This window comes from Corvus moneduloides, chromosome 29 (assembly GCF_009650955.1).
Source record: "Corvus moneduloides isolate bCorMon1 chromosome 29, bCorMon1.pri, whole genome shotgun sequence".
Taxonomy (NCBI): domain Eukaryota; kingdom Metazoa; phylum Chordata; class Aves; order Passeriformes; family Corvidae; genus Corvus; species Corvus moneduloides.
In genome coordinates this window covers 2232106-2258076 of record NC_045504.1, presented here as the reverse complement: position 1 = coordinate 2258076, position 25971 = coordinate 2232106, and the positions used below count along the sequence as shown (strand labels likewise).

The 25971-nt window shown below is 65.9% G+C and overlaps 4 protein-coding genes and 1 non-coding gene across 9 annotated transcripts; 4 read left to right on the top strand and 1 right to left on the bottom strand.

Moving 5' to 3' along the window:
• Window positions 1-1203: 1203 nt before the first annotated feature.
• Window positions 1204-6879, top strand: LOC116436197 (mothers against decapentaplegic homolog 4-like). 4 transcript variants are annotated; one of them, XM_032093219.1, is made up of 11 exons: window positions 1205-1339; window positions 2702-2938; window positions 3601-3775; window positions 3866-3889; window positions 4002-4184; window positions 4311-4406; window positions 4481-4728; window positions 4814-4997; window positions 5945-6113; window positions 6348-6486; window positions 6623-6786. In XM_032093219.1, exons 2-11 carry the CDS (start codon window positions 2714-2716, stop codon window positions 6683-6685), a joined length of 1506 nt encoding a protein of 501 aa, XP_031949110.1. In that variant the 5' UTR covers window positions 1205-1339; window positions 2702-2713; the 3' UTR covers window positions 6686-6786. The 4 variants fall into 4 exon arrangements, with proteins under 4 accessions (XP_031949112.1, XP_031949110.1, XP_031949113.1 ...); XM_032093221.1 differs by lacking the exon at window positions 6623-6786 and having other exon boundaries at window positions 1204-1339; window positions 6036-6113; window positions 6348-6440; XM_032093222.1 differs by lacking the exons at window positions 4311-4406; window positions 4481-4728 and having other exon boundaries at window positions 6036-6113.
• A 102-nt stretch (window positions 6880-6981) lies between these two features.
• SNAPIN (SNAP associated protein) lies at window positions 6982-8302 on the top strand. The gene is made up of 4 exons (XM_032093327.1): window positions 6982-7425; window positions 7739-7785; window positions 7868-7986; window positions 8063-8302. Exons 1-4 carry the CDS (start codon window positions 7319-7321, stop codon window positions 8150-8152), a joined length of 363 nt encoding a protein of 120 aa, XP_031949218.1. The 5' UTR covers window positions 6982-7318; the 3' UTR covers window positions 8153-8302.
• A 230-nt stretch (window positions 8303-8532) lies between these two features.
• On the bottom strand, window positions 8533-12321 carry ILF2 (interleukin enhancer binding factor 2). The gene is made up of 14 exons (XM_032093248.1): window positions 12277-12321; window positions 11743-11784; window positions 11553-11595; window positions 10826-10930; window positions 10549-10626; window positions 10312-10414; window positions 10143-10208; window positions 9917-10033; window positions 9752-9830; window positions 9556-9643; window positions 9379-9440; window positions 9100-9214; window positions 8932-9022; window positions 8533-8848 (listed from the first exon to the last, which is right to left on the bottom strand). Exons 1-14 carry the CDS (start codon window positions 12279-12281, stop codon window positions 8688-8690), a joined length of 1155 nt encoding a protein of 384 aa, XP_031949139.1. The 5' UTR covers window positions 12282-12321; the 3' UTR covers window positions 8533-8687.
• Window positions 12322-12535: 214 nt separating this feature from the next.
• On the top strand, window positions 12536-12607 carry TRNAM-CAU. Its single transcript has one exon. It is a non-coding gene; the product is annotated as a tRNA-Met (tRNA).
• Window positions 12608-13410: 803 nt separating this feature from the next.
• NPR1 (natriuretic peptide receptor 1) lies at window positions 13411-24853 on the top strand. Of its 2 annotated transcripts, none has more exons than XM_032093106.1 (21): window positions 13411-14185; window positions 15270-15469; window positions 15583-15696; window positions 15845-15980; window positions 16189-16280; window positions 16374-16509; window positions 16586-16670; window positions 16751-16871; window positions 17114-17188; window positions 17270-17347; window positions 17437-17541; window positions 17780-17851; window positions 17971-18130; window positions 18214-18364; window positions 19181-19349; window positions 19651-19797; window positions 19875-20067; window positions 20644-20818; window positions 22766-22864; window positions 22950-23041; window positions 24545-24853. In XM_032093106.1, exons 1-21 carry the CDS (start codon window positions 13495-13497, stop codon window positions 24625-24627), a joined length of 3174 nt encoding a protein of 1057 aa, XP_031948997.1. In that variant the 5' UTR covers window positions 13411-13494; the 3' UTR covers window positions 24628-24853. The 2 variants fall into 2 exon arrangements, with proteins under 2 accessions (XP_031948997.1, XP_031948998.1); XM_032093107.1 differs by having other exon boundaries at window positions 13419-14185; window positions 18209-18364.
• Window positions 24854-25971: the final 1118 nt, after the last annotated feature.

Here is a 25971-nt window from a genome sequence, read left to right as displayed (position 1 = left end):
TGATGGATCTGCCGTGGAGAATCTGTTGCTGGTGGTGCCAGGGATGCATCCGTGGCTTGGGGACCAGGTGTTTGTGTGCCTCTGGAGCTCCACGGTTGAGTTTTGGGATGGTTTTGTTGGGTTTTGGGATTGGCTGTTGGATTTTTGGGATCACCAAGTTCCCAGCTGGAGTTCAGTTTAACCCACCTGAAGCCAAATCCAGCCATCCCAGCAGGAAGAGCCTGAGTTTGGCTGTTGTTTTCCTTCCAGACACTCAGATCCTCGTTCTGCACCAAAAATTCCTGTGGGGTTGGAGCAGGTGGAAAAATTCCTTGTTTCAGTGGGTTTTTGGGGGTTGAAGCTTGAGTTCTTTTGGCGCCGTGTTTCTGTGTGGTTCAAGTGTTTGTTTAAAGGAATGAGAGGCAGGGACAGAAAATTCAGCCAGGACTGCGAACTGGAGTTCTGGAAATGCCTCTTTTTTCCAGAACAGATTCCAAAATTAATCATTTTTCAAAAACATAATTGAACCCGGTGTGATTTGGGGAAGGGTTTGTGCTTTTATCACTCACCCCTTCCACGCTTTAAGTTTACCTGTTCCATTGGAATCTTGCATTTCTGGTTAGTTAAACGAGAGAGAATTCCCAAAAGCGCTGTGTGGGGTTTTTCTCTGGAAATGGGATTTTTCTGTTCCTACTCTCCCTGAATTTACTCTGCAGGGGCAGAAGGAAGAGGAGGGGGTGCGGGCAGAGGCCTGGGGCAGCTCTGGCTCGCGCTGGGAATCCACCGGCTCCCGGCTCATTCCCGGGGGATAACCGGGAGCGGGACCCGCGGCATTCCCAGGGGATAACCGGGACCCGCGGCATTCCCGGGGGATAACCGGGACCGGGACCGGCGGCATTCCCGGGGGGTAACCGGGACCGAGACCGGCGGCATTCCCAGGGGATAACCGGGACCCGCGGCATTCCCGGTGGGAGCGGGGCAGGGCGGGCTCTGGGACCCGGCGGCGCCGGGGGCGGGGCCCGTCTGGAGGCTCGGGCCGTGAAAGCGCGGCCGCGATTGGCTGTCGGGGCGAGGCCCGGCTGTCTCGGGCGCTGCCATTGGCTGCGGCGCGGCGGCGCCTCACGCGCTCCGGCCGCTCCTTTTGTTATTGTAGGGAAGGAGTTGGGAAAGGGCTGAGGGAGCGGGAAAGGGCTGAGGGAAGGAGGAGAGGGAAGGTGGGGGAGCCTGAGGGCAGTAGGAAGGGGCTGAGGGAAGGGCAGAGGACTGAGGGAGGGGGCTGCAGGCAGGGCAGCAGCACCGTGAGCCGGAGGAGATGCAGCGGGAGCCGGGCCGCGAGTGAGGGCAGCCGGGGGCGGCGGAGGTGAGTAGGGCCCGACCCCTCATCGGTCCCCTGGGGGTCCCCACTGGTGTCCCTTCCTTGAAACCTGTCACCCCTCAAAGCCCCTGCACCATCCCTGTCACCTCGTCGTGCCCCATGGTGTGCCAGGAGCATCCCTGTTCGGAGAGCTTTGGGACTCGGGACATGGGATCAGACAGGGGTTCTCCTGGCAGGAGCAATGTGGGATGAGGATGGAGCCAGGGAGAAACCACGTCTGGCCCCCACTCACACCAGTTTCCCCCAAAGCGGACTGGGCTGAGTTTTGGAAGGGGACAGAGGTGGTTCTGACCCTTCCAGTCTTGCCTGGAGCAGCCTTGGGATGCAGCCACCAGAGCCGAGGGGACCAGGACCCTGCCAGGGTGACCCTGCACAGCCCCAGCTCGCAGAGTGTCCCCTCTTCCACTGCTTTTAGCCCCAAAACTTGAGGCAGAGCATGGGCAGGGATCATGGCAGGGAGCAAGGAATGCTGGCATTGAGGCAGCACCAGGATCCCCGGGATGAGATCCCCGGGATGAGATCCCCGGGATGAGATCCCCGGGATGAGATCCCGGGATGAGATCCCCGGGATGAACCCCAGAGCCTGGCGAGGGACTCAGGGTTGTATGCCCACCACGGGGGGCTCCATGGGGTCCCTCCAGCATCCCTGGAAGTGTCCCCATGCCCTGATGGCATCTTGGAGGAGCCCGGCACAGGGGGACGCACAGGGGGTGCTGGCAGGACACCCAGGCTCCCTCCCGATCCCAGATAAGGAGCAGGAACCAGCGGTTTGTTGTGTCTGCCGCCATCCCAAGGATTTTCCAAGGCTCTGGAACGCTGCATCCAGGCTCTGGCGTGAGCAGGGTCTGGCAGGGAGACAGGAAAGGGAGAAGTCGGGGAGAGAGAGGGGTTAAGGCGCGGCGCCAGGCCGGGCTCTGTTTAGTCTGGCCTCGGCGGCGGCAGCGAGAGCGGGTCCGTCCCCGTGGCACCGGGCACGGACACAGCTCTGCGCCCTGCCAGGCGCTGGGGACACCGCTGTCCCCGAGCCTGGTGCCAGGGTGCCACCACCCAGCTCTGGCTCTGCTGCTGTGGGGAGCTGGGGACAGCCTGAGTGTCCCTGTAAACCCTATGTCCTGTCACCTCACCCCCTGGGACTCAGGGACCGTGGAACCCAGGCGTTGGGTGACAGATGGCTTTGTCCCATGTCCTCCTCACCTGGAGGAGGGTGCCACCTTCCCGGTGCCACACGGGCCACATGTCCCTTGTGCCAGCAGCACCCGGCTCGGTGTCCCCGCGCAGGCGAGGGCAGTGGGGACAGCGTGTCCCCTGCAGCAGGGTGACAGGCAGGGTCACGCCTGTGCCTTGCAGGGCCGCAGCGCCATGTCCCTGGGCAGTGACAGCGGCCCCGGCATCGTGCACAGCCTGCTGTGCCACCGGCAGGGAGGGGACAGCGAGGCCTTCGCCCGCCGCGCCATCCAGAGCCTCCTCAGGAAGCTGAAGGAGAAGAGGGACGAGCTGGACGCGCTCGTGGCCGCTGTCACCTCCGGCGGGGCCCAGCCCGGCCAGTGTGTCACCGTCCAGCGCACTCTGGACGGGCGGCTCCAGGTACCCCCGGGACACGGGGACGGGGGGCTCGGCGGGGCTGGCCCAGCCTGGAACCCCCCGGGAACCCCCCGGACTTCCCCGGGCTGAGTGGGACACAGGTGACCCGTGACACCCCCTGTAAACCCTCCCCAAGTTTGGGGGTCCTGAGTGTTGGGGTGTCCCAAAACCCCTGACCCCCTCCCCGATTCCTCCCCAAGTTTGGGGGTCCTGAGTGTTGGGGTGTCCCAAAACCCCTGACCCCCTCCCCGATTCCTCCCCAAGTTTGGGGGTCCTGAGTGTTGGGGTGTCCCAAAACCCCTGACCCCCCCACCCCCCCGATTCCTCCCCAAGTTTGGGGGTCCTGGGGTGCCCCCATAACTCCACGCCCCCTCCCCACGCTGTCGGAGCGGATGGATCCCCCTGCCCGCATCCCCCTCCCCTCTGCGGCATCCCCCGCGCCCGCCCTGCCCGGGATGAGTCAGTGTCTGGCAGCCCTCGGCCCGGGGGGGGAGATCGGGGGGAGTTTGTTATGTCTGGAGCCGGGAGGCACGAGGGGACCCCCCGCCTGGCGCCAGCCCCGCGCTGGGGGGGCTCTGGGGGGATCCCGGTGTCACCCGGGGCTGGACGTTGTCACGCTGGGGAGGGACACCACCCCTCAGCCCCCTCCCTTTGTGCCCCCTCAGGTGGCCGGCAGGAAGGGGTTCCCCCACGTCATCTACGCCCGGCTCTGGCGCTGGCCCGACCTGCACAAAAACGAGCTGAAACCCGTCAAATTCTGCCAATTCGCCTTCGACCTCAAGTGCGACAGCGTTTGTGTCAACCCCTACCACTACGAGCGTGTGGGGACCCCCACCAGCGGTGAGCCGGGACCCCCGGGTGGGGGGATTCCCCAAAGGCGGGGGGGGGGGGTCACCAGCACCCCTAAACCCCCCTCACCTCTCCCGACAGGTCTGAGCATCCAGAAGAGCACAGGTGAGACCCGAGCCCGGGGCCGGCGGGGAGCCCCCCCGGAGCCAGCCCAGCCCCCCGCAGCGGGTCCCCGTGCCCCCCATGGTCTCCGGTGTGTGTCCCCCGCCCTCCCCAGTGCCCCCCCCGCGTCCGGTGAAGGAGGAGTTTGTCCATGACTGTGTGCAGATGGAGCTGCCGGCCCGTCGGGAGTTGGGGGCCGAGCCCCCTGCCCAGCCCTGCCAAGCGCTGCCCCCCCGGCAGCCCCCTGAGCCCCCCTGTGTGCCCCAGACCTACCCTGCGCTCCCCATGGCACCCCAAGGTGAGACTCCCCCCCCCCCTTAACCCCCACCCTGCAAGGGTTTGGGGGCATCACCCCGAGCCCCCCACCCCATGTACCCTACAATGACCCCCTGTGACCCCACATTGTTCCCGTATTCCCCCACAGTGGCCCCCCAGGACCCGCTGCTCCCCCTGCCCCACGCCGAGGGCCCCCCAGCACAGCTCCCCCTGCAGAACGGGTACCCCAAACCACCCTACCACAGTGAGTATGGGGACACCCCACTGCCCCCAGCCATCCTTGGGAACCCCCCTGTGTCACGCTCTCTTCCCCTTCAGGTTCACCACTGAGCTGGACCAGTGGGGTCCTCTACAGCCCAAATTTGGAGGGGTCACAGCCCCCCACACCACAACAGAACCAGAGCCACCCGCAGGCCCCCCAGCACCACCCCAACCCCTGCTGTAGGTTTGGGGGGCACCGGGTGAGGGCTGGAGGGGTCTGCAGGGTGCTGACCCCCCCTCTCTTCCCCTCCCAGGGCCCCCCCACCACAACCCCGTGCTCCAGCCCCCCGTGTCCACCCACCCCGGTGAGTGCCCTCACCCTCCTGAGCACCCATGGGTGCCGTGACCTCCCCCCCATCCCCACCCAAAAATCCACATCCCCCCTTCCAGGGCCAGAATTCTGGTGCTCCATCGCCTACTTCGAGCAGGACGTGCAGGTGGGGGAGATCTTCAAGGTGCCCTCGAGCTGCCCCACCGTGGTGGTGGACGGGTACGTGGACCCCTCGGGGGGAGCCCGGTTCTGCCTGGGGCAGCTCTCCAACGTCCAGCGCTGTGCGGCCAGCGAGAGGGCACGGTGGGTGCACGGGGGGCTCTGGGAGGGACGGGGGAGCAATGGGGGGAGCAGGCGGGGGAATGGGGTCAGGGGGGCACAGGGGGTGTGGGATGGGCAATGTGGGGGGGAAGGATGGGGAGCAAAAAGGGTAATGGGGGTAGAGGGGGGATTTGGGGGATGAATGAGAGAAGGGGGATTTGGGGGATAAATGGGAGAAGGGGGGATTTTGATGAATGGGAGAAGGGGGGATTTGGGGGATAAATGGGAGAAGGGGGAAATGAGGGATGAATGGGAGATGGGGGGATTTGGATGAATGGGAGAAGGAGGGATATGGGGGATGAATGAGAGAAGGGGGGATATGGGGGATAAATGGGAGAAGGGAGGATTTGGGGGATAAATGGGAGAAGGGGGGATAAATGGGAGGAGGGATATGGGGGATGAATGGAAGAAGGAGGGATATGGGGGATAAATGGGAGAAGGGGGGATTTGGAGGATAAATGGGAGAAGGGGGGATTTGGGGGATAAATGGGAGAAGGAGGGATATGGTGGATAAATGGGAGAAGGGGGGATTTGGGGGATAAATGGGAGAAGGGGGGATTTGGGGGATGAATGGGAGAAGGAGGGATATGGGGGATAAATGGGAGAAGGGAGGATATGGGGGATAAATGGGAGAAGGAGGGATATGGGGGATAAATGGGAGGAGGGAGGATATGGGGGATAAACGGGGGATAATTAGGCCAGAAGGAGGAAAAGGGGAAGAATCAGAGGAGGAAGGGGAGATGTGAGGGGAAAATGGGGATATGGGGGAAAGGGAGATCCAGGAGGGATAATTAGGGCAGGAGGGAGGGGGGGATATGAGTGAAAACCATGGGATAATCAGGGCAAAATGGGGACAAACCTGGGGCCTGTCCCGGATGGGTGGAAGCCGGGGTGGGGCCGTGGGGGTCCGTGCTGAGGGTCTCGGCCAGGCTGCACATCGGGAAGGGGGTGCAGCTGGAGCGGCGCGGAGAGGGGGACGTGTGGATGCGCTGCCGGAGCGACCACGCCGTGTTCGTGCAGAGCTTCTACCTGGACAGGGAGGCCGGCAGAGCCCCCGGGGACGCCGTGCACAAGGTCTACCCCGGAGCACACATCAAGGTCGGGGGTCTCCGGGGGTCTCCGGGGGTCTCTGGGTGTCCTCAGGCCCCCAGGAAGGGCACCAGGGGTGGGGGGAGCTCCGTGGTCAGATTTTAGGGGGTTTTGGGCAATGGGGGAGGGCAGTGGAAGGATGCAAGGGATGGAGAGAGCCCCGTATGGCCACGCTGAAGGGGACACCGGGGTACCCCCCACCCAAAAGCCGCCCTGCTCAGGGGTCCCCCCGTGTCCCCGCAGGTGTTTGACCTGCGCCAGTGCCACCGGCAGATGCAGCAGCAGGCGGCCACTGCCCAGGCTGCGGCCACTGCTCAGGCCGCTGCTGTGGCCGGCAGCATCCCCGGGCCTGGCTCAGTGGGCGGCATCGCTCCGGCCATCGGTGAGTGACCACAGGGGTGACACAACCCCCATGATGTGACCATGTCTCCCGCGGGGCTGTCAGTGGCCACCCACCGTTAGTGAGTGACCCCAGGGTGGGTTGGGAGCCCCGTGGTGACCGTGTAAACCCCCCCCAGGGCTGTCGGTGGCCGCGGGGCTTGGCGTGGATGACCTGCGGCGCCTGTGCCTCGTTAGGCTGAGCTTCGTCAAGGGCTGGGGGCCCGACTACCCCCGGGCCAGCATCACCTGCACGCCCTGCTGGATCGAGGTGCACCTGCACCGCGCCCTGCAGCTGCTCGACCACGTCCTGCACGCCCTGCCCGACGCCCACACCTGACTCCTGGAAGGAAGAGCCAAAAAAAAAAGAGGAAATAAAGGCAAAAAAATGAGGCGAAATGACCAAAAATGTGTTGGTTTAACGGTTATTTAATGGATGGGGTCGGAATTTGCGGCCTGGCTGTAGTGCAGCCGATCCAGGCCCTCAGTGCTGATTTCCACCTCCTGACTTAACTTTTGTATGAAAAGAAACAAAAAAAAAAGAAGATTAAAAAAAAGCCAAAAAAGCAAGGTGAAAGGACCAAAACTGTGTTGTTTTAACCATTATTTGATGGATGGGGCTGGAGCCTGTGGCCTGGGTTTGTCAGCGCCTTTGACGGACGCTCAGCAGCGCAGCTGTGCCCCCAGATGCCCCTCCAGATGTGCCTCCAGCTGTGCCTCCAGCTGTGCCCTCGGAACTACATTTCCCAGCAGCTCCCGCGGCGCGCACCGGAAGCGGCTTCTCCCGGCCCGCGGACTCGGTTTCCCGGCAGCTCCCGCGGCGCCTGTGGGCCAAGATGGCGGCGGGGAGCGGCCCCGGGGCGCGGGAGCTCTTTGCTGAGGGGCTCCTGCAGTTCCTGCGGCCCGCGGTGCGACAGCTCGACCGGCACGTCCACAGCGTCAGGTGCGGGCAGACCGAGCGGCCGGGAGCGGGGCAGGACGGGCCGGGAGCGGGCCGGGGCGCGGCGGGCCGGGGCTGAAAGGCTGAGGGGCAGGTAGAGCCGGGAAGGGCAGTTTCGTGGGGCTGAAGGGCCTTGGGTGCATGTGGGGGCCAGATTTGGGGATGAAGGGCTTTGGGGGTACGGGAGGTGGGCAGTGCTGGGGAGGTTGGTGGCTGGGGGGGGTAGAGGTGGTTGGGGACTGCAGGTCCCATATTGGGGGGGATAGAGGTGGATTTGGGGTGCGGATCCAGGGTTTTACCTGCCCCGCTTCCACAGGGAGAGCCAGGTGGAGCTGCGGGAGCACATCGACAGCCTGGCCACAGGTGAGCCAAAGCCGGGGGTCACCCCTGCCCCCCTCACCCCTTAGCGTGGGGGCACGGGGGGCTCACCCAAACCCCTCCCCAGAGCTTTGCCGCATCAATGAGGACCAGAAAGTGGCGCTGGACCTCGACCCCTACGTGAAGAAGCTGCTGAACGCCCGGCGCCGCGTGGTGCTGGTTAACAACATCCTGCAGAACGCCCAGGTGAGGGAGGACAGGGGGTTCTGGGGGTCCCAGAGCCCCCCCCCAGGTGCTGACAGGTGACTTTTGCCGTGTCCAGGAGCGGCTGCGGAGGCTGAACCACAGCGTGGCCAAGGAGACGGTGCGGAGGAGGGCGATGCTGGAGGCTGGGGGCTACCAGGGCAAGTGACCGAGTGACCAGGCAGGGGAGCAGGTATCCCTGTTTATCCCAGCTCAGGAATTGAGGGGATGTCCCCCATCACCTGCAGCCGAGGGAACCGGGACACTCCGAGCCATGTTCCCGGATTTGTGGGCGCTGGAATAAAAGTGACTGAGAGTCCGTGATGCTCCCACGTCCCTGAGGGGCCTTGGGGACAACAAAGCCAGGCAGGTACTGCCAAGGGGATCTGGGCACCTCCAGGTTGGATTTGGACACCCCCAGGTGGGATTCGGGCTGCCCCAAGTGGGTTCTGGGCAGCCCCAGGTGGGTCCTTCAAGTCCTGGATCCTTCTCCAGCTGCTCCACCTGTCTCATTCCCATCTAATCCCACATGGATCTGAACAAGCAGGACACGCTGGAAAGGGGGGACGCTTTAATGTGCAACTTACAAAACAGGGACATGGGACAGGGACACGTCAGGTGACCGAGGAGCGGCCCAGACCCCCTGGTGTCCCTCGGCCGGTGTCCCCTCACCTGCTCCAGGCGGCACAGGTGTCACTGGGCCCTCACTCTTGCGTCTCCATGCTCTCCTCCTCCTCGCCTGCCGCCGGCTCTTCCTGGTTTTCCTCTTCCTCTTCCCCTTCCTTCTTCTCCGGAGGTTTCTCGTACGCCTTCTCCGACGGCGTCACGATCACCCCGTCCCACGTGGACATCTCGGACGCCAGGTCTGCGCCAAGAGGTGACCCTGGGGACCCACTCGGGGATCCCAGCCCCATTCCCACCCGGACACACCCCCCCAGCACCACTCACAGCTGGCGTCACCCTCCTGTCCCAGGATTTTCCGGTATCCTCCGTGGGAGAGGATGCGGACGAGGGTCTGGGCAGTGTAGCACACCATGTCCTGGGGACAGGGACGGGTCAGTGTGGGCACAGAGACCACCCCTGTGTCCCCTCCCCTTCGGGGACCCTCCCCCTCACCTGCTGCTCCAGCGTCATCACCGTGTGCACGCGGAAGTTCCCGCTCTCGCATGGATCCGTGATGCCGACGGAGCCGGGCAGGAAGAGCCCGGCCGCCAGGATCTGGAGGCAGCGCCTGCACACGGGACATTGTGGGTTAAAACTGGATCCTTCCAGCAAAAACACCGCTAGCTGCATGAGTTGGATGCATCTCCCAGCCAAGCCCCTGAGATTCCAACGGTTTTATCGGGAAAACGGAGCCGCAATGGGAATTCCTGTGAGGGAAGCAATGCCACGGACCTGTAGGCGATGTTGAGGGCCAGGGGCTGCCGGGTGGGGTTGTTCATCACGGCATAGTGTCCCTGGAGGAGGAAAGGAACAGGAATTAGGGCAGGAAGAATGGAAGAATTCCAGCCTGGAATGAGAATCCCAACTCCTGCCGGGATCGGGATCAGCACCACATCAGAGTCCCCTCACCAGCAGGTCCAGGATCCAGGGCGTGAGCGGCTCGAAGCCGGGGAAGCGAATCCTCAGATCCTTGAGCAGCCGGATCAGGACCTTCACCCTGGAGCAGAGGCAGGAGGAGGGTCAGTCCCACACCGGCACCGCTCTCCGTGTTCTCAGGAATGAGGATTTGGATTGGGATCCACGGATCCCTGGGCGCCGGACTCACGTGGACTGCGAGGCGTTCTCCTCGAACCACCGCGCGTGCCGGATGGCGGCCAGGGCGCTCTGCAGCACCTTGATGTCCACTGCAAGAAGCAGAAATTCCCAGGTTTTTCCAGCTGGCTCCAGGCGCCGCTGCAGCTCCGGGCGGGAAGCACGGCCAGGCGCTCACGGTGCAGCTCCGGGTCCAGCTTGCGCAGGTTGGGCGGCACCGTGGTGATCAGAATCTTCACCGTGGCGTCGGCCGAGCTGATCTCGAAGCCGGTCTCGTTGGTCAGCATGGTCAGGACTGAGGGGGGAAAAGACCGGGAATTCCGCGTGGAGGTGCTGGGAAGCTCCGTGGGAATGCGGGAATGGTCGCGGATCTCAGCCCACGCTGCTCCGGAGCGCGGCCCCACCTTCACTGGGGTCCTGTGCCCGCAGGCTCTCCACCACCTTGTTCCCCAAGGCTGCCACGGCTTCCACTGGGAAAAAGGAGAAGGAAAAGGAGGAGGAGAAGGGTTGGAGCTGGGCCAGGTGCCAAGGGCCGCTCGGATCCCGCCCGGATCCTGCCCGGAGGGCACTCACAGGTGGGCAGGATCTTCAGGATCACCACCAGATCTGCCACGTTGTGCCCCGTCGTCATCGTCCCCTTCTTGTAGGAGCCCACCTGGCGAACCTCCTCGATTTGCTGTTGGAAGAACACCCCAAAATCCCGGGAATTCAACCCACGTGCCGTGTTTGGGGGGCTCAGCATCGATCCTTAACCCGGCCCAGGCCGGGAGCACCTTCCCGTGGAGCTCTTTTCCCAACTTTGGCACTCACCACTTCAAACGTTCCCGGAGCCACAATTAAATTGTCGATGACATTGTTGATCTTGGTCACCAGGGACAGAATGGAAGCCTGGGAAGGAACGGGACAGGGATTATCCAGGAACACCTGGAATAATCCCATTTCCAGAGCACAAAATCCACCTTATGATCCAAAAAACTCTTCCAAGGTGCTTATTCTGGAGAACTAACTATTTTTTAGGCCGCTCCTGAAGGACTTTGGATTCTCCAAGCCCCATCCCAAGGGTTTGGGGGAATTTTGGGCACGGCACCTGCTCGGCAGCGGTGGGAGCCAGGTCCTGGTTCCTCTTGAGCAGGGCCTCGCTGAAGGCCGTCTCATCCGCCGCGGGCTTGACGCGGGGAAACGCCATCTCGCACTGGAACGGGACGGAATTCCCGCCGGGATTTTATCCTCTGGCACGATTCCACCTTCGCGTTACCCTACAAGAGCTCCACAGGTGTCCAGGAGCTCCCACCTGTGCGGCTCCGGGGCAGATCCAGAGGGTTTTAGTAACTCTATTCAAGAATTTATTAAATAAATGTGTTAACCCCCTTTGTCTGCAGCTGCAGGGCCTTAGAATCGCCTGTCCAAAGGGAAAAACTCAGGGAATTTGCGGGGAGGGAATGATTTCCTCCTGGGAAAGGTGGGAAACAGGCAAGAGGACACCTGAGGGGGAGCAACAGGTATTGACATCACCCTGAGGAGGGGGGACAAACCTCAGTCCAGGGATTTTTTCTGTTATAATCCCAAAAACCCCAATCCTGGAATGATTTGTGTCGTCATTCCTCGACTGTGTCCCATTACCCCATCTCCAACAGCAGTAAAATCCTTTCGTTTGGGCTTTTAACTGATCCAACAGCGTTTTTAGGGAATTCATGCAGTTCACCCACACTGTGAGAACCCAAACCCCCCCCCCCAAATCCGGGATGGGGGGTCGTTAACCCTGGAAAAATCCTGGAAAATTCCCGGGAATTGCCCTCGGGGCACGGGTTACTCACGACATAGAAGTCGAACGGGATGTGGGGCACAAAGGGCCGGAACCTAAAGGGGAGAGAAAACCCCACTTCACTCCCTGAGCTCGGCAGCCCCTCCCACCCCCCGTCACGACACGGCCCTGTCGCGACATGCAGGGACCCGGCCCGGCCCCCCCGGGCCCCCTCAGCAGCTCCGACTCGCCCCGGGACTCGCCTGGACCCGAAGCGGCCGCCGCGGCCGCGGCCTCGATCGCCCCTGCGGAGAGAGAACGGGAGCGGCGCTAACGGGGGGCTCAGAGCCCCGGGCCCGCTTCCCCCACCCCGGTCCCGTCGCCCCCCGGTGCTCCCCGCCCGCTGCCCCCGGTCCCTCCCCGGTCCCACTCAGGGTCCCCCCCAGCCCCGCTTTCTCTCCCGGTCCCGCCATCCCCCGGTTCCCCTTGGTCCTGATCCCCCCCGTTTCCCTCCCCGGCCCCGCCGGTCTCTTCCCGTTGCCCCACCGCGCTCCCGGTGTCTCCCCGCTCCCGCGGCCCCCCAGTCCCGGTCCCCCCCCCCCCCCACCCCACGGTCCCCGTGGTCTCCCCCCGGTGCCGGTTCTCCCTCCATTTCCCCCTCCCTCCCTCGGTCCCGGTATCTCCCCGATCCCGCCGCCCCCCGGTCCCGCTCCCGCGAAGGTCTCGGTCCCCCCCGGTCCCGGTTCCCCCGGTGTCCCCCCGGTGTCCCCCCGCCCCCGGTGCCGCTGTCCCCCCACCTCATGTCGCCGCCGCTGCCGACAATGAAGCGCCGCTCACAGACCCCGCAGCAACCCGCCCGCCCATTGGCCGCCGCTCTCCCCTAGCCCGCCCCCCGCGGGGGCTCTGCCGGTAACCATTGGTGAAGCGGCCCGTCAATCAGATCCGGAAGCGGCCAATGGCGGCGCGCGCCGGGCGGCCGCCGGAGGGAGCACGGGATCCATGAATGGAGCGCGTGGGCCAAGGTTATGATACGCCCGGTACAACCCTGCGCTCGTCAGCAGAGTGGCGCAGCGGGAGCGTGCTGGGCCCATAACCCAGAGGTCGATGGATCGAAACCATCCTCTGCTATCGCTTTTCATTCCTCGTTTTCACCTCCCTCCGGTTTGTTTTTGCTCATTAGCGTTTTTTATTTGCTGCACTGACTTCTCAACGCTCCGTAAATGCTTTCCCGGCTTCGTCCCGCGCGGCGAGTCGCCAGCATCGCGGCGTGTACCGCGGGTGTCACCCTACCCGCTCCCACGCGCGTCCCCGAGCGCCGCGCGCGCCCCCGGGGGCTGCGGGTGTACCGTGACCGGACCACTGCGCGCGTCCCCGCGTCCAAGCGCGTCCCCCTACGCGTGTCCCCACCCGCGCGTGTCCCCAGCCTCTGCCCGTGTCCCCACCCGAGCGCTGCCAGTGTCCCCAGCAGCCGCGCAACCCCCGAGCGGCATCTCCGGGGTCACCCCCCGCTCCCGTGGGGCTGTCGTGACCCCTCCGCAGAGCAGAACCTCCCACGGAGGTGTGGGGGGCCGGAGGTGCCCAAGCCCCTCCCGGGCCCCCCGAGGCCGCGCGAAGGCTGCGGGGCTGCGTGGGGACAGCGCGGGGTCCGTGGGCCGGGGTGTCCCCTCTACACTGATGAGTTTCTCAGGTCTCAGCGCCCACGCGTGCCCGGGGTGGCAGCGGTGGCACCGGGGTGGTCGCGGCCGCCGGGACCCGACGCACGGAGCGGACACATCCCGGCACATCGCCCCCCCACCCCAAACGCCGTCCCACCGCCCCACGGGTGGGAATATCCCCACCCGCCAGCGGGCGGCCCCATCCGCCGCCCATCCCGGCTGGAATGCCGTGGGGGGAGCGGGCAGGAAGGAGTTAAGCTCGGTGTGGATGATAACGGCCCTTTGTGTCACCAGTGGGGGCGGCGAGCAAGGGCTCAGCCCCGCCGCGGGGGGGGGGAAGCCACTCTCCGTCCGTGGGCGATGCTGGCGGTGCTGGCCCCGCTCCTGGCCTCGCTCCTGGCCCTGCTCCCGGGCGCGGTGACGGCCCCGGCCCCGCTGACCCTCGCCGTGGTGCTGCCCCAGCACAACCTCACCTACCCGTGGGCTTGGCCGCGCGTGGGACCCGCCGTGCGCTTGGCCGCGGCCGCCGTGAATTCCCGGCGGGATCTGCTGCCCGGCTTCACCCTCGGGTGGGTGTTCGGCAACAGCGAGGATCGCCACGGGGTCTGCTCGGAAATGGCCGCGCCGCTGGTGGCCGTGGACCTGCGGCTCTCCCATCACCCCGCGGCGTTTTTGGGGCCGGGGTGCGTCTACTCGGCGGCGCCGGTGGCCCGGTTCACCAGCCACTGGCAGCTGCCGCTGGTCACGGCGGGGGCCGAAGCCCACGGCTTTGACGACAAGAGCGAGGAGTTCGGCTTGACCACCCGCGCCGGCCCCAGCCACCGCAAACTGGGCGAACTGGGCGTGCAGCTGCACCGGCACTTCAACTGGACGCGGCGGGCGCTGCTGGTGTACTGGGACGAGCGAGTGGACGACCGGCCCTACTACTTCGCCGCCGAGGGCTTGTACATGCAGCTGCCCACCCTGCGCAACCTCACGGTCAGGGACGTGGTGTTCCGCGACGGCGGCAACTTCTCCTTCATCATCCAGGAGATCAAGGCGAAGGGGCGCAGTGAGTGCCGCCGACGGGGACGGCGGGGACGGCGGGGCGGGCAGGGCGACGGGGAGGGGGCCGTGTCGGCACGGGTGCCCATGGGTGTGCCAGGCTTGGCACGCCTGTGCGGGGTGTTCGTGGCCATACATGGCTGCGCACAACTTTTACAGGGGTGTTCACAGCTGCACGCGGGCGTGTCCAGCTGTGCCCAGCTGTGCACGGCTTCACACGGGGGTGTTCACGGGTGTCCGCAGGTGTTCGTGGCCAGACACGGCTGGGCACGAATTTAAGGGGGTGTTTGCAGCTGTGCCCCGCTGTGCACGACTTCACACCGGGCTTTCGTGCTTACTCACGGCTGCGCAGGGGTGTTCATGGCCGGACACGGCTGTGCCCAGCTTTGCACGGGGGTTGCGCGGCTGTTCATGGCTGTTCATGGCTGTTCATGGCTGTTACACGGATGTTCCTGGCAGCACACGGGTGTCACAGCCGCACACGCGTGTCCCGCACACCCCCGCGCTGCCCCTGCCCCACCCTGACCCCCTGGACCCCTCCCCACTCCCTGTCCCACCGGGAACTCCGGGCGTTGTCACCTGTCTCGGAGTCCCGGGCTGGTTCTGTCCCATTCCATGGAACGGCTCCAACCCCGGATGGCACCGGGAACCCCGGGGTGGGCGGTGGGTGCTCAGCCGCGGGGGTGCATTTTGGGGCCCCGGGGGTTGGCACGGCTGGAAGGGCCGTGGCGGGGGCCAGGCGGCACTCCCGGGGTCACGGTGTCGCCGAGAATCCATCAGGGCCGCGGGGAGGAGGAAACGGAGTCGGGAAAACAGGAAACCTCGGCCTGGCGCCGAGGGCAGCGCCGGGCAGGGCACGGTGGGGGGGCCGGCAGCGGGGTCGGGACCCCCCGGCCCGGGGGCACCGCAACCCCCGGCTGTGTCACGCAACGGCCGGCGACCCCCGGGATGCGGGGCTGGGGTCTCCAGGGGTCTCCCAGGGATGTTGGAGGTCTCGGGCCCGTGTCACACAATAACCGGCGACCCCTGGGATGCGGGGCTGGGGTCTCTGCGCTGTCGGGGCCGCATCCCAAGGGCCGTGTCCCCCCCAGTCGTGTACGTGTGCTGCGCCCCGGACACGCTGCGGGAGCTGATGCTGCAGGCGGAGCGTGAGGGGCTCACGGGGGGCGACTTCGCCTTCTTCTACATCGACATGTTCGGGGCCAGCCTGCAGGGCCAGCGCTTCCCCGAGCCCCGGCGGCCCTGGCACCGCGAGGACGCGCACGACGCCCGCGCCCGCCGCGCCTTCCAGGTGAGCGGGGTGGGCACAGCAGCACAGCCAGGTGGGCACGGATGGTCGCAGGTGGGCGTGGACACCCCCCGGGTGGGTCTGTCCAGCCCCTCCAGCCCCTGTCCCCACCCCAGGCCGTCACCATCATCACCTACAAGGAGCCCGAGAACCCCGAGTACCGGCCCTTCCTGGAGCGGCTCAAGGAGGAGGCGCGGGACCACTTCAACTTCTCCATGAAGGACGGATTGGTGGGACACGGAACGATGGGAATGACGGGGGGCACGGGGCTGGGGGGACTGCGGGGGCTGGGGACAAGGGGGGCGCGGGATGGAGCTGGGGACAGGGGACAGAGACCCCCGGCTGTGTCCTGTCCCCGAGCTGTCCCCGTGTCCCCAGATGAATTTCATCGCCGCCGCTTTCCACGACGGGGTCCTGCTCTACGCCCAAGCCCTCAACGAGACCCTGGAGCGCGGCGGCTCCGTCAGCGACGCCTCGGCCGTCACCCGCCAGATGTGGAACCGCACCTTCTACGGTGAGACCTGGCCTGGCCTGGCCCCTCCCTATCCTGTCCCCATCCCATCCCATCCCATCCCATCCCATCCCCATCCTATCCTTGTCCCCATCCCCATCCCATCCCGGTGCCACCTGCCAGTCCCCCCCCCCCTACCCCACTCCCAGGATGATATTTTGGGATCAGAGCCCCCCCAGGTCCCCCCCAGCCCCTCACCCTCTGTCCCCAGGTGTCACCGGCTTCCTGAAGATCGACGAGCAGGGGGACCGGGAGAGCGACTATTCCCTGTGGGACATGGACCCCGAGCAGGGAAACTTCCAGGTGAGTCCCAGCACGGGGACAGCGGGGCCGGGGGCGGGGGGGGGGGGGTCCGGGGGCTTCCCCCCACCCATTCCTTGCCCCCCCATCCCAAAGATCGTGGCCAACTACAACGGCACCACCAAGAAGATCCAGATGGTGCCGGGGCGAGAGATCCACTGGCCGGGGAACGCGGTCCCGTCCGATGTCCCTCCCTGTGGCTTCGAGGGCACCGACCCCCAGTGCCTCAAAGGTGAGGGGGGGGGAGCCGCGAGACCCCCGCCCGGCCCCCCCCCCGGGCCCTGACCGCTCCCTCCTCTCGCCGGCAGCCTCGCTGTCCACGCTGGAAGTCCTGTCCCTCGTGGTCAGCCTGATCCTCCTGGCCATCACCGCCACCTCCTTCTTCATCTACAGGTGCGGGGGCCGCGGGGTGGGGCGGGGACCCCGGGGCGGGGGGCGCGGGCGGGGGTCTCACGAGCCCCCCCCGGGCGCAGGAAGCTGCAGCTGGAGAACGAGCTGGCGGCCGAGCTGTGGCGGGTGCGCTGGGAGGACGTGCAGATGAGCAGCCTGGAGAAACACCTGCGGAGCGCCGGCAGCAAACTCACCCTGTCCCTGGTGGGCACCGGGGGCACCGGGGGCACCGGGGTGGACCGGGGATTGGGGGGGACCGGGGTCACCCCACAGCCCCTCTTGGGGACCCGCGACCGGAGTCACGCCCCGGCCCCACTCGGGGACTGGGGGAACCGGGGTTGCGCCATATCCCTGCTCAGAGATCGCGGGGACCGGGCTCACCCCACAGCCCCGCTCGGGGCCGGGGGCATTGGGGTGCCCGGGCTGACCCCACACCCCTGGCACAGCGGGGCTCCAACTACGGCTCGCTGATGACCACGGAGGGGCAGTTCCAGGTGTACGCCAAAACCGCCTATTACAAGGTACGGGGGCGGGGGAGCAGGGGGGGACACCCACGACCCCGTCCCCACCCCCGGTGTCCCCACCCCCGGTGTCCCCCCCAGGGTAACCTGGTGGCCGTGAAGCACGTGAACCGCAAACGCATCGAGCTGACGCGCAAGGTCCTGTTCGAGCTCAAACATGTACGTGGCTGACCCCAGGGGTGTCCCCGGGCCGGGGGAGGGGGTGGGGGCACGGCGGGACCCCGGCCCACCCCCGCTGCCCCCGGCAGATGCGGGACGTGCAGAACGAGCACCTGACGCGGTTCATCGGCGCCTGCACCGACCCGCCCAACATCTGCATCCTGACCGAGTACTGCCCGCGAGGGAGCCTCCAGGTACGGCCGGGCCGGGGCTGCGGGGGCGGGAGGGCACCGGGAGCCCCATCCCGGGGCTGCGGGACCGGGAGGGCACCGGGACCCCCATCCCGGGGCTGCGGGACCGGGAGGGCACCGGGAGCCCCATCCCGGGGCTGTAGGGCTGCGAGGGCACCGGGAGCCCCATCCCGGGGCTGTGGGGCCGGGAGGGCACCGGGAGCCTCATCCCAGGGCCATCCCTGACCCCCCACGTCCCCAGGACATCCTGGAGAACGAGAGCATCACCCTGGACTGGATGTTCCGCTATTCCCTCACCCACGATATCGTCAAGGTACCCCCGGCATTCTCAGGGGGGTTCCCCATCCTGTGGGGGTCCCACATCCCACAGGGATCCCCCACCCCACGGGTCAGTGGGGTCCGGCCGTGTCCGAGCTCTCTCCGCCTCTCCAGGGGATGCAATTCCTGCACAACGGGGTCATCGTGTCCCACGGGAACCTCAAGTCCTCCAACTGCGTGGTGGACTCGCGCTTCGTGCTGAAGATCACGGACTACGGGCTGGAGAGCTTCCGCGTGGCCCCCGACGCCGACGACACCCACGCGCTCTTCGCCAGTGAGACCCCCCCTTGTCCTCCCCCCCGTGTCCCTCCCGTGTTCCCCACCCGGCCTGACCCCGTCCCCGCTGCCGCAGAGAAGCTGTGGACGGCGCCGGAGCTGCTGCGCATGGAGGAGCCGCCGGCGCGGGGGACACAGAAGGGCGACGTCTACAGCTTTGGCATCATCCTGCAGGAGATCGCCCTGCGCAGCGGCGTCTTCTACGTGGAGGGGATGGACCTCAGCCCCAAAGGTCAGCGAGGACACGGGAGGACCTGCTGGGGGGCGGCCGGACCGGCCAGCGGGGTCTGGATGCATGGATGGGTGGTTGGAACCATGGATGGGTTCTTGGACGTGTTGGTGGGTGGTTGGAACCATGGATGGGTGGCTGGAACCATGGATGGGTGACTGGAACCATGGATGGGTGGTTGGAACCATGGATGGGTTCTTGGACGCGTTGGTGGGTGGCTGGAACCATGGATGGGTGGTTGGAACCATGGATGGATGGTTGGAACCGTGGATGGGTGGCTGGAACCATGGATGGGTGGTTGGAACCATGGATGGGTTCTTGGACGTGTTGGTGGGTGGTCGGAACCATGGATGGGTGGTTGGAACCATGGATGGGTGGCTGGAACCGTGGATGGGTGGTTGGAACCATGGATGGGTTCTTGGACGTGTTGGTGGGTGGTCGGAACCATGGATGGGTGGTTGGAACCATGGATGGATGGTTGGAACCATGGATGGGTGACTGGAACCATGGATGGGTGGTTGGAACCATGGATGGGTGGCTGGAACCACAGATGGGTGGTTGGAACCACAGATGGGTGGCTGGACGCGTTGGTGGGTGGTCGGAGCTGGTGATGGGTTCTTGGAGCTTCTGATGAGTTCCTGGAGCCTCTCATGGGTTGTTGGACTCATCAAAGGGTGGTTGGACGTGTTGATGAGTTCTCGGACCTGCCGATGAGTTGCTGGACTGGCCAATGGGTTTTTGGACGCACTGGGGGGTTCCTGGACCTGCTGATGAGTCCTCGTGGGTGCTGCCCTGCCTGACGGGCTCCCGTCCCCACAGAGATCATCGAGCGCGTCAAGAGCGGGGAGCGGCCCAGCTTCCGGCCCTCGGCCAACGTCGGCTGTCACCTGGAGGAGCTGGGGCAGCTGATGCAGCACTGCTGGGCCGAGGACGTCCTGGAGCGCCCCGACTTCAACCAGATCAAGGTCCAGCTCCGCAAGTTCAACAGGTGCCACCACGGCCCCTGACCTGCAGGCCAGGGGTGACCCCCAGAGAGGGTCCTTGGGTGAGGGGTGGCCCCCAAAAAGGGTCTTTGAGTGAGAGGTGACCCCAAGGAAAGGTCCCTGGATGAGGGGGTGACATCCAGAGAGGATCTTTGGGTTGGGAGGTGACTCCCAGAAAGGATCCCCGGGTGGGAGGTGACCCCCAAAAAGGGTCTGCAGGTGGGAGGTGACCCCCAAAAAGGGTCCCCAGGTGGGAGGTGACCCCCGAAAAGCGTCCCCGGGCGGGAGGTGACGCCGTTCCCGCAGGGAGAGCAGCACCAACATCCTGGACAACCTCCTGTCGCGCATGGAGCAATACGCCAACAACCTGGAGGAGCTGGTGGAGGAGCGCACCCAGGCCTACCTGGAGGAGAAGCGCAAGGCCGAGGCTCTGCTCTACCAGATCCTGCCCCAGTGAGCTCCGGGGGGGAGGAGGGTCCTGGGGGGCATCCTGGGGGCCGTGCCCGCCCTGACCCCGCCGTTGTCCCCAGCTCGGTGGCGGAGCAGCTCAAGCGGGGGGAGACGGTGCAGGCGGAGGCGTTCGACAGCGTCACCATCTACTTCAGCGACATCGTGGGGTTCACGGCGCTGTCGGCGCAGAGCACCCCCATGCAGGTGGTGACGCTGCTCAACGACCTCTACACCTGCTTCGATGCCATCATCGACAACTTCGACGTCTACAAGGTGAGGGTGGCACGCCCAGGGACACATAGGGACGTGTAGGGACACTCACGGACACACATGGATGTGTAGGGACGTGTAGGGATGTGTGTGGGTGTTTAGGGACACGCTGGACATGTCCCCGCCGCTGTCACAGAGTTTCAGAATCAGAAAATCCCAGAAAGGCGGGAACGGGGAATCACAGGATCAGAGAATCCTGGAATCTCCGAGTCCCAGAATTGCAGAGTCCCAGAACCCCAGAATGCTGATAGTCCAGAATCTAAACACCTCGGAATCCCAGAATCCCACCATCCCAAGACCCCGGAATCCCAGAATCCGAGCACAACAGAATCACAGAATCCCATAATTACAGAATCCCAACATCCCAGAATCCCAACATCCCAAAACCCCGGAATCCCAGAATCTGAGCACAACAGAATCACAGAATCCCATAATTACAGAATCCCAACATCCCAGAATCCCAGGATCAGTGAGGTCGGGAAAACCCTCCCAGTCCTTCTTCGGACACCTCCAGGGATGAGGACCCCAAACCTCTGCCTGGCCGCCCTTTTCCATGAGGGAATTCCCGGTTTCCCGCAGGTGGAGACCATCGGGGACGCCTACATGGTGGTGTCGGGGCTGCCGGTGCGCAACGGGAAGCTGCACGCGCGGGAGGTGGCACGGATGGCGCTGGCCCTGCTCGATGCCGTGCGCTCCTTCCGCATCCGCCACCGGCCCCAGCAGCAGCTGGAGCTGCGCATCGGCATCCACACGGGTCAGCATTCCATGGGAACGGGAATGGGAATGGGAATGGGAATGGGAATGGGGATGGGAATGGGAATGGGGATGGGAATGGGAACGGGCATCCACACGGGTCAGCATTCCATGGGAACGGGAATGGGAACGGGAATGGGAATGGGAACGGGAATGGGAATGGGGATGGGAATGGGCATCCACATGGGTCAGCATTCCATGGGAATGGGAATGGGAATGGGAATGGGAATGGGAACGGGCATCCACATGGGTCAGCATTCCATGGGAATGGGAATGGGAATGGGAATGGGAATGGGAACGGGCATCCACACGGGTCAGCATTCCATGGGAACGGGAATGGGAATGGGAATGGGAATGGGAACGGGAATGGGAACGGGCATCCACATGGGTCAGCACTCCATGGGAATGGGAATGGGAACGGGAATGGGAACGGGCATCCACATGGGTCAGCACTCCATGGGAACGGGAACGGGAATGGGAATGGGAATGGGAACAGGAATGGGAACGGGAACAGGAATGGGCATCCACATGGGTCAGCATTCCATGGGAACGGGAATGGGAACGGGAATGGGAATGGGAACGGGCATCCACACGGGTCAGTATTCCACGGGAATGGGAATGGGAGTGGGAACAGGAACGGGAACAGGAACAGGAACGGGAACGGGAATGGGAACGGGCATCAGCATCCACACGGGTCAGCATTCCATGGGAATGGGAATGGGAATGGGAATGGGCATCCACACAGGTCGGTGGGAATGGGGTCAGAGACGGGGACAGAGGTGGATACAGGGCCAGGGCCAGGGCCAGTCCGAGGGGATGGGGACTGGGCACCCCCCGGCTTCCCGGGGTGGCACCGGTGGCACAGGAGGGTCCAGGGTGGCACCAGTGGCACGGGGGGGACTGGGGTGGCACAGGAGGGTCCAGGGTGGCACCGGTGGCACAGGCAGGGTCCGGAGTGGCACAGGAGGGTCCAGGGTGGCACCAGTGGCACGGGGGGGACTGGGGTGCCACCGGTGACACAGGAGGGGTCAGGGTGGCACCGGTGGCACAGGGGTGGCTGGGGTGGCACAGGAGGGTCCAGGGTGGCACCGGTGGCACAGGCAGGGTCCGGGGTGGCACAGGAGGGTCCAGGGTGACACCGGTGGCACAGGCAGGGTCCGGGGTGACACAGGAGGGGTCAGGGTGGCACCGGTGGCATAGAGGTGGCTGGGGTGGCACAGGAGGGTCCAGGGTGGCACCGGTGGCACAGGCAGGGTCCGGAGTCGCACAGGAGGGTCCGGGGTGACACCGGTGGCACAGGCAGGGTCCGGGGTGACACAGGAGGGGTCAGGGTGGCACCGGTGGCACAGGGGTGGCTGGGGTGTCACAGGCAGGGCCGGGGTGACACCGGTGGCACAGGCAGGGTCCGGAGTCGCACAGGAGGGTCCAGGGTGGCACCGGTGGCACAGGCAGGGTCCGGGGTGACACAGGAGGGGTCAGGGTGACACCGGTGGCACAGGCAGGGTCCGGAGTCGCACAGGAGGGTCCAGGGTGGCACCAGTGGCACAGGCAGGGTCCGGGGTGACACAGGAGGGGTCAGGGTGACACCGGTGGCACAGGCAGGGTCCGGAGTGGCACAGGAGGGGTCAGGGTGGCACCGGTGGCACAGGGGTGGCTGGGGTGTCACAGGCAGGGCCGGGGTGACACCGGTGGCACAGGCAGGGTCCGGGGTGACACAGGAGGGTCCAGGGTGGCACCGGTGGCACAGGCAGGGTCCGGGGTGACACAGGAGGGTCCAGGGTGGCACCGGTGGCACAGGCAGGGTCCGGGGTGACACAGGAGGGTCCAGGGTGGCACCGGTGGCACAGGCAGGGTCCGGGGTGACACAGGAGGGGTCAGGGTGACACCGGTGGCACAGGCAGGGCCGGGGTGGCACCGGCGGCACCGGCGGCTCTCGGTGTCCCCGCAGGTCCGGTCTGCGCGGGGGTGGTGGGGCTGAAGATGCCGCGGTACTGCCTGTTCGGGGACACCGTCAACACGGCCTCGCGCATGGAGTCCAACGGCGAAGGTGACGATCGGGGGGGCTCAGGGGACACCCCGGGGACACCCTGGGGACACCCCGGGGTGCTGAGGGTCCCACACCCACCCCCCAGCCTTGAAGATCCACATCTCGGGGGTCACCAAGGCCGTGCTGGAGGAGTTTGGGTGCTTCGAGCTGGAGCTGCGGGGGGATGTGGAGATGAAGGTGAGCCCCGAGCCTCCCAAACTGCCCCGGTACCCCCCAAAACTGCTCCAACCCCCTCCCCCAAACTGCCCCAAACCCCTAAAACTGCCCCGATACCCCCCCAAACTGCCCCAAACCCCTCAAACTGCCTCGATACCCCCCAAACTGCCTCAAACCCCTACAACTGCCCCGATACCCCCTCAAACTGCCCCGATACCCCCAAACTGCCCCAATACCCCCCAAACTGCCCCGATACGCCCCCAAACTGCCCCGATACCCCCCCAAACTGCCCCAAACCCCTAAAACTGCCCCAACCCCCCCCAAACTGCCCCGATACCCCCCTCAAACTGCCCCAATACCCCCCCAAACTGCCCCGATACGCCCAAACTGCCCCAAACCCCCTCAAACTGCCCCGATACCCCCCAAACTGCCCCAAACCCCTGAAACTGCCTCGATACCCCCCCAAACTGCCCCGATACCCCCCCAAACTGCCCTGATACCCCCAAACTGCCCCAAACCCCTAAAACTGCCCCAATACCCCCCCAAACTGCCCCGATACCCCCCCAAACTGCCTCAATACCCCCAAACTGCCCCAAACCCCTAAAACTGCCCCGATACCCCCCCAAACTGCCCCAAACCCCTAAAACTGCCCCAACCCTCCCCAAACTGCCCCGATACCCCCCTCAAACTGCCCCAATACCCCCCCAAACTGCCCCGATACCCCCCCAAACTGCCTCAATACCCCCCAAACTGCCCCAAACCCCTGAAACTGCCTCGATACCCCCCCCAAACTGCCCCGATACCCCCCCAAACTGCCCTGATACCCCCAAACTGCCCCAAACCCCTAAAACTGCCCCAATACCCCCCCAAACTGCCCCGATACCCCCCCAAACTGCCCCAATACCCCCAAACTGCCCCAAACCCCTAAAACTGCCCCGATACCCCCCCAAACTGCCCCAAACCCCTAAAACTGCCCCAACCGCCCCCCAAACTGCCTCGATACCCTCCTCAAACTGCCCCGATACCCCCCAAACTGCCCTGATAACGCCCCCAAACTGCCCCGATACCCCCCAAACTGCCCCAATACCCCCAAACTGCCCCAATACCCCCCAAACTGCCCCAAACCCCTAAAACTGCCCCAATACCATCCCAAACTGCCCCAAACCCCCCCAAACTGCCCCGATACCCCCAAACTACCCCAACCCCCCCCAAACTGCCTCGATACCCCCCCAAACTGCCCCAAACCCCTAAAACTGCCCCAACCCCTCAAACAGCCCCAACCTTCCCCCAAGCAACTTCAACCCCCCCAAAAGAGCTCCCAAACCCCCCCAACTCAGTTCCGACCCCCCCCCAAAACAACCCCAAACCCCCCCACAGTCTCACCCCAATGGGGACCCTCACCCCAATCCCTGGGGAAAAGCGCCTCCCCCCCCCCACCCCCGCACCCCAAATCTCGGGGTACCCCCAGCGCCCCCCCCTTGCACCCCAAATCTCGGGGTACCCCCAGCGCCCCCTCCCCCGCAGGGCAAGGGCAAGCTCAGGACCTATTGGCTCCTGGGGGAGCGCGGGAGCGGCACCCGGGGGTGACCCCCCCCCCCCCACCCTGAACCCCAAAATCAGCCCAGGCACCACAACCACGGACCCCCCCCCCTCCCAGGGGCTGGGGACACCCCCCCCCCCAAAATCGCTGCGCCCCCGGAACCGGCTCCGGAGGGGATCACCGGGGGGATGGGGGGGACACGGGAGGGGTCCGGGGGGGCCATGGGGGCTCCTCTCGACCCCGGGGGGGGTCCCAAGAGCTCGGATTTTTGTAATAAAGCTGCTGCGGACGCACGCGGGGCTCTCATGGGGGGGAAGGGGCACGGGGGGGTCCCCGAGGGGAGGGCTGGGGGCGTCCCGGGGGTCCCCGGGGTTTGTGGGGGGCTGGGTGGTCTCAGTTCGGGGGGTTCTTGGTGGGTCCAGGAGGCTCCTGGTGGGTTCGGGGGTGCTCCCGGTGGGTCCGAGAAGGTTCAGGGGGTGCCGGGGGGTCCCGGTGGGTTCGGGAGGGTTCGGAGGGTTCCCTTGGGGGTACTCGGGGTTCCCGGTGGGCCCGGGAGGGTTCGGGGGGTTCGGAGTTCCCGGGGGGTTCGGGGGGTTCCCGGGAGGGTTCGGGGTTCCCGGGGGGGTTCGGGGTTCCCGGGGGTTCCCGGGGTTCCCGGGGGGGTTCGGGGGATTCCCGGGGGGGTTCGGGGTTCCCAGGGGTTCCCGGGGGTTCCCGGGGGGGGGGGGGTTCGGGGTTCCCGGAGGGTTCGGGGGGTTCGGGGGGTTCGGGGGTTCCCGGGGGTTCCCGGGGGGGTTCCCGGGCGGTTCGGGGTTCCCGGGGGGGTTCGGGGTTCCCGGGGGTTCCCGGGGGGGTTCCCGGGCGGTTCGGGGTTCCCGGGGGGGTTCGGGGTTCCCGGGGGTTCCCGGGAGGTTCCCGGGGGGTTCGGGGTTCCCGGGGGGGTTCCCGGGGGGGTTCGGGGTTCCCGGAGGGTTCGGGGGGTTCGGGGGGTTGCCGGGGGTTCCCGGGGGTTCCCGGGAGGTTCGGGGTTCCCGGGGGGGTTCGGGGTTCCCGGAGGGTTCGGGGTTCCCAGGGGTTCCCGGGGGGTTCGGGGTTCCCGGGGGGTTCCCGGGGGTTCCCGGGGGGGTTCGGGGTTCCCGGAGGGTTCGGGGGGTTCCCGGGGGGGTTCGGGGGATTCCCGGGGGGGTTCGGGGTTCCCGGGGGTTCCCGGGGTTCCCGGGGGGGTTCGGGGGATTCCCGGGCGGTTCGGGGTTCCCGGGGGGGTTCGGGGTTCCCGGGGGTTCCCGGGGGTTCCCGGGGGGGTTCGGGGTTCCCGGAGGGTTCGGGGGGTTCCCGGGGGGTTCCCGGGGGGGTTCAGGGTTCCCGGGGGGTTCCCGGGGGTTCCCGGGGGGGTTCCGCCGCCCGCACCGCC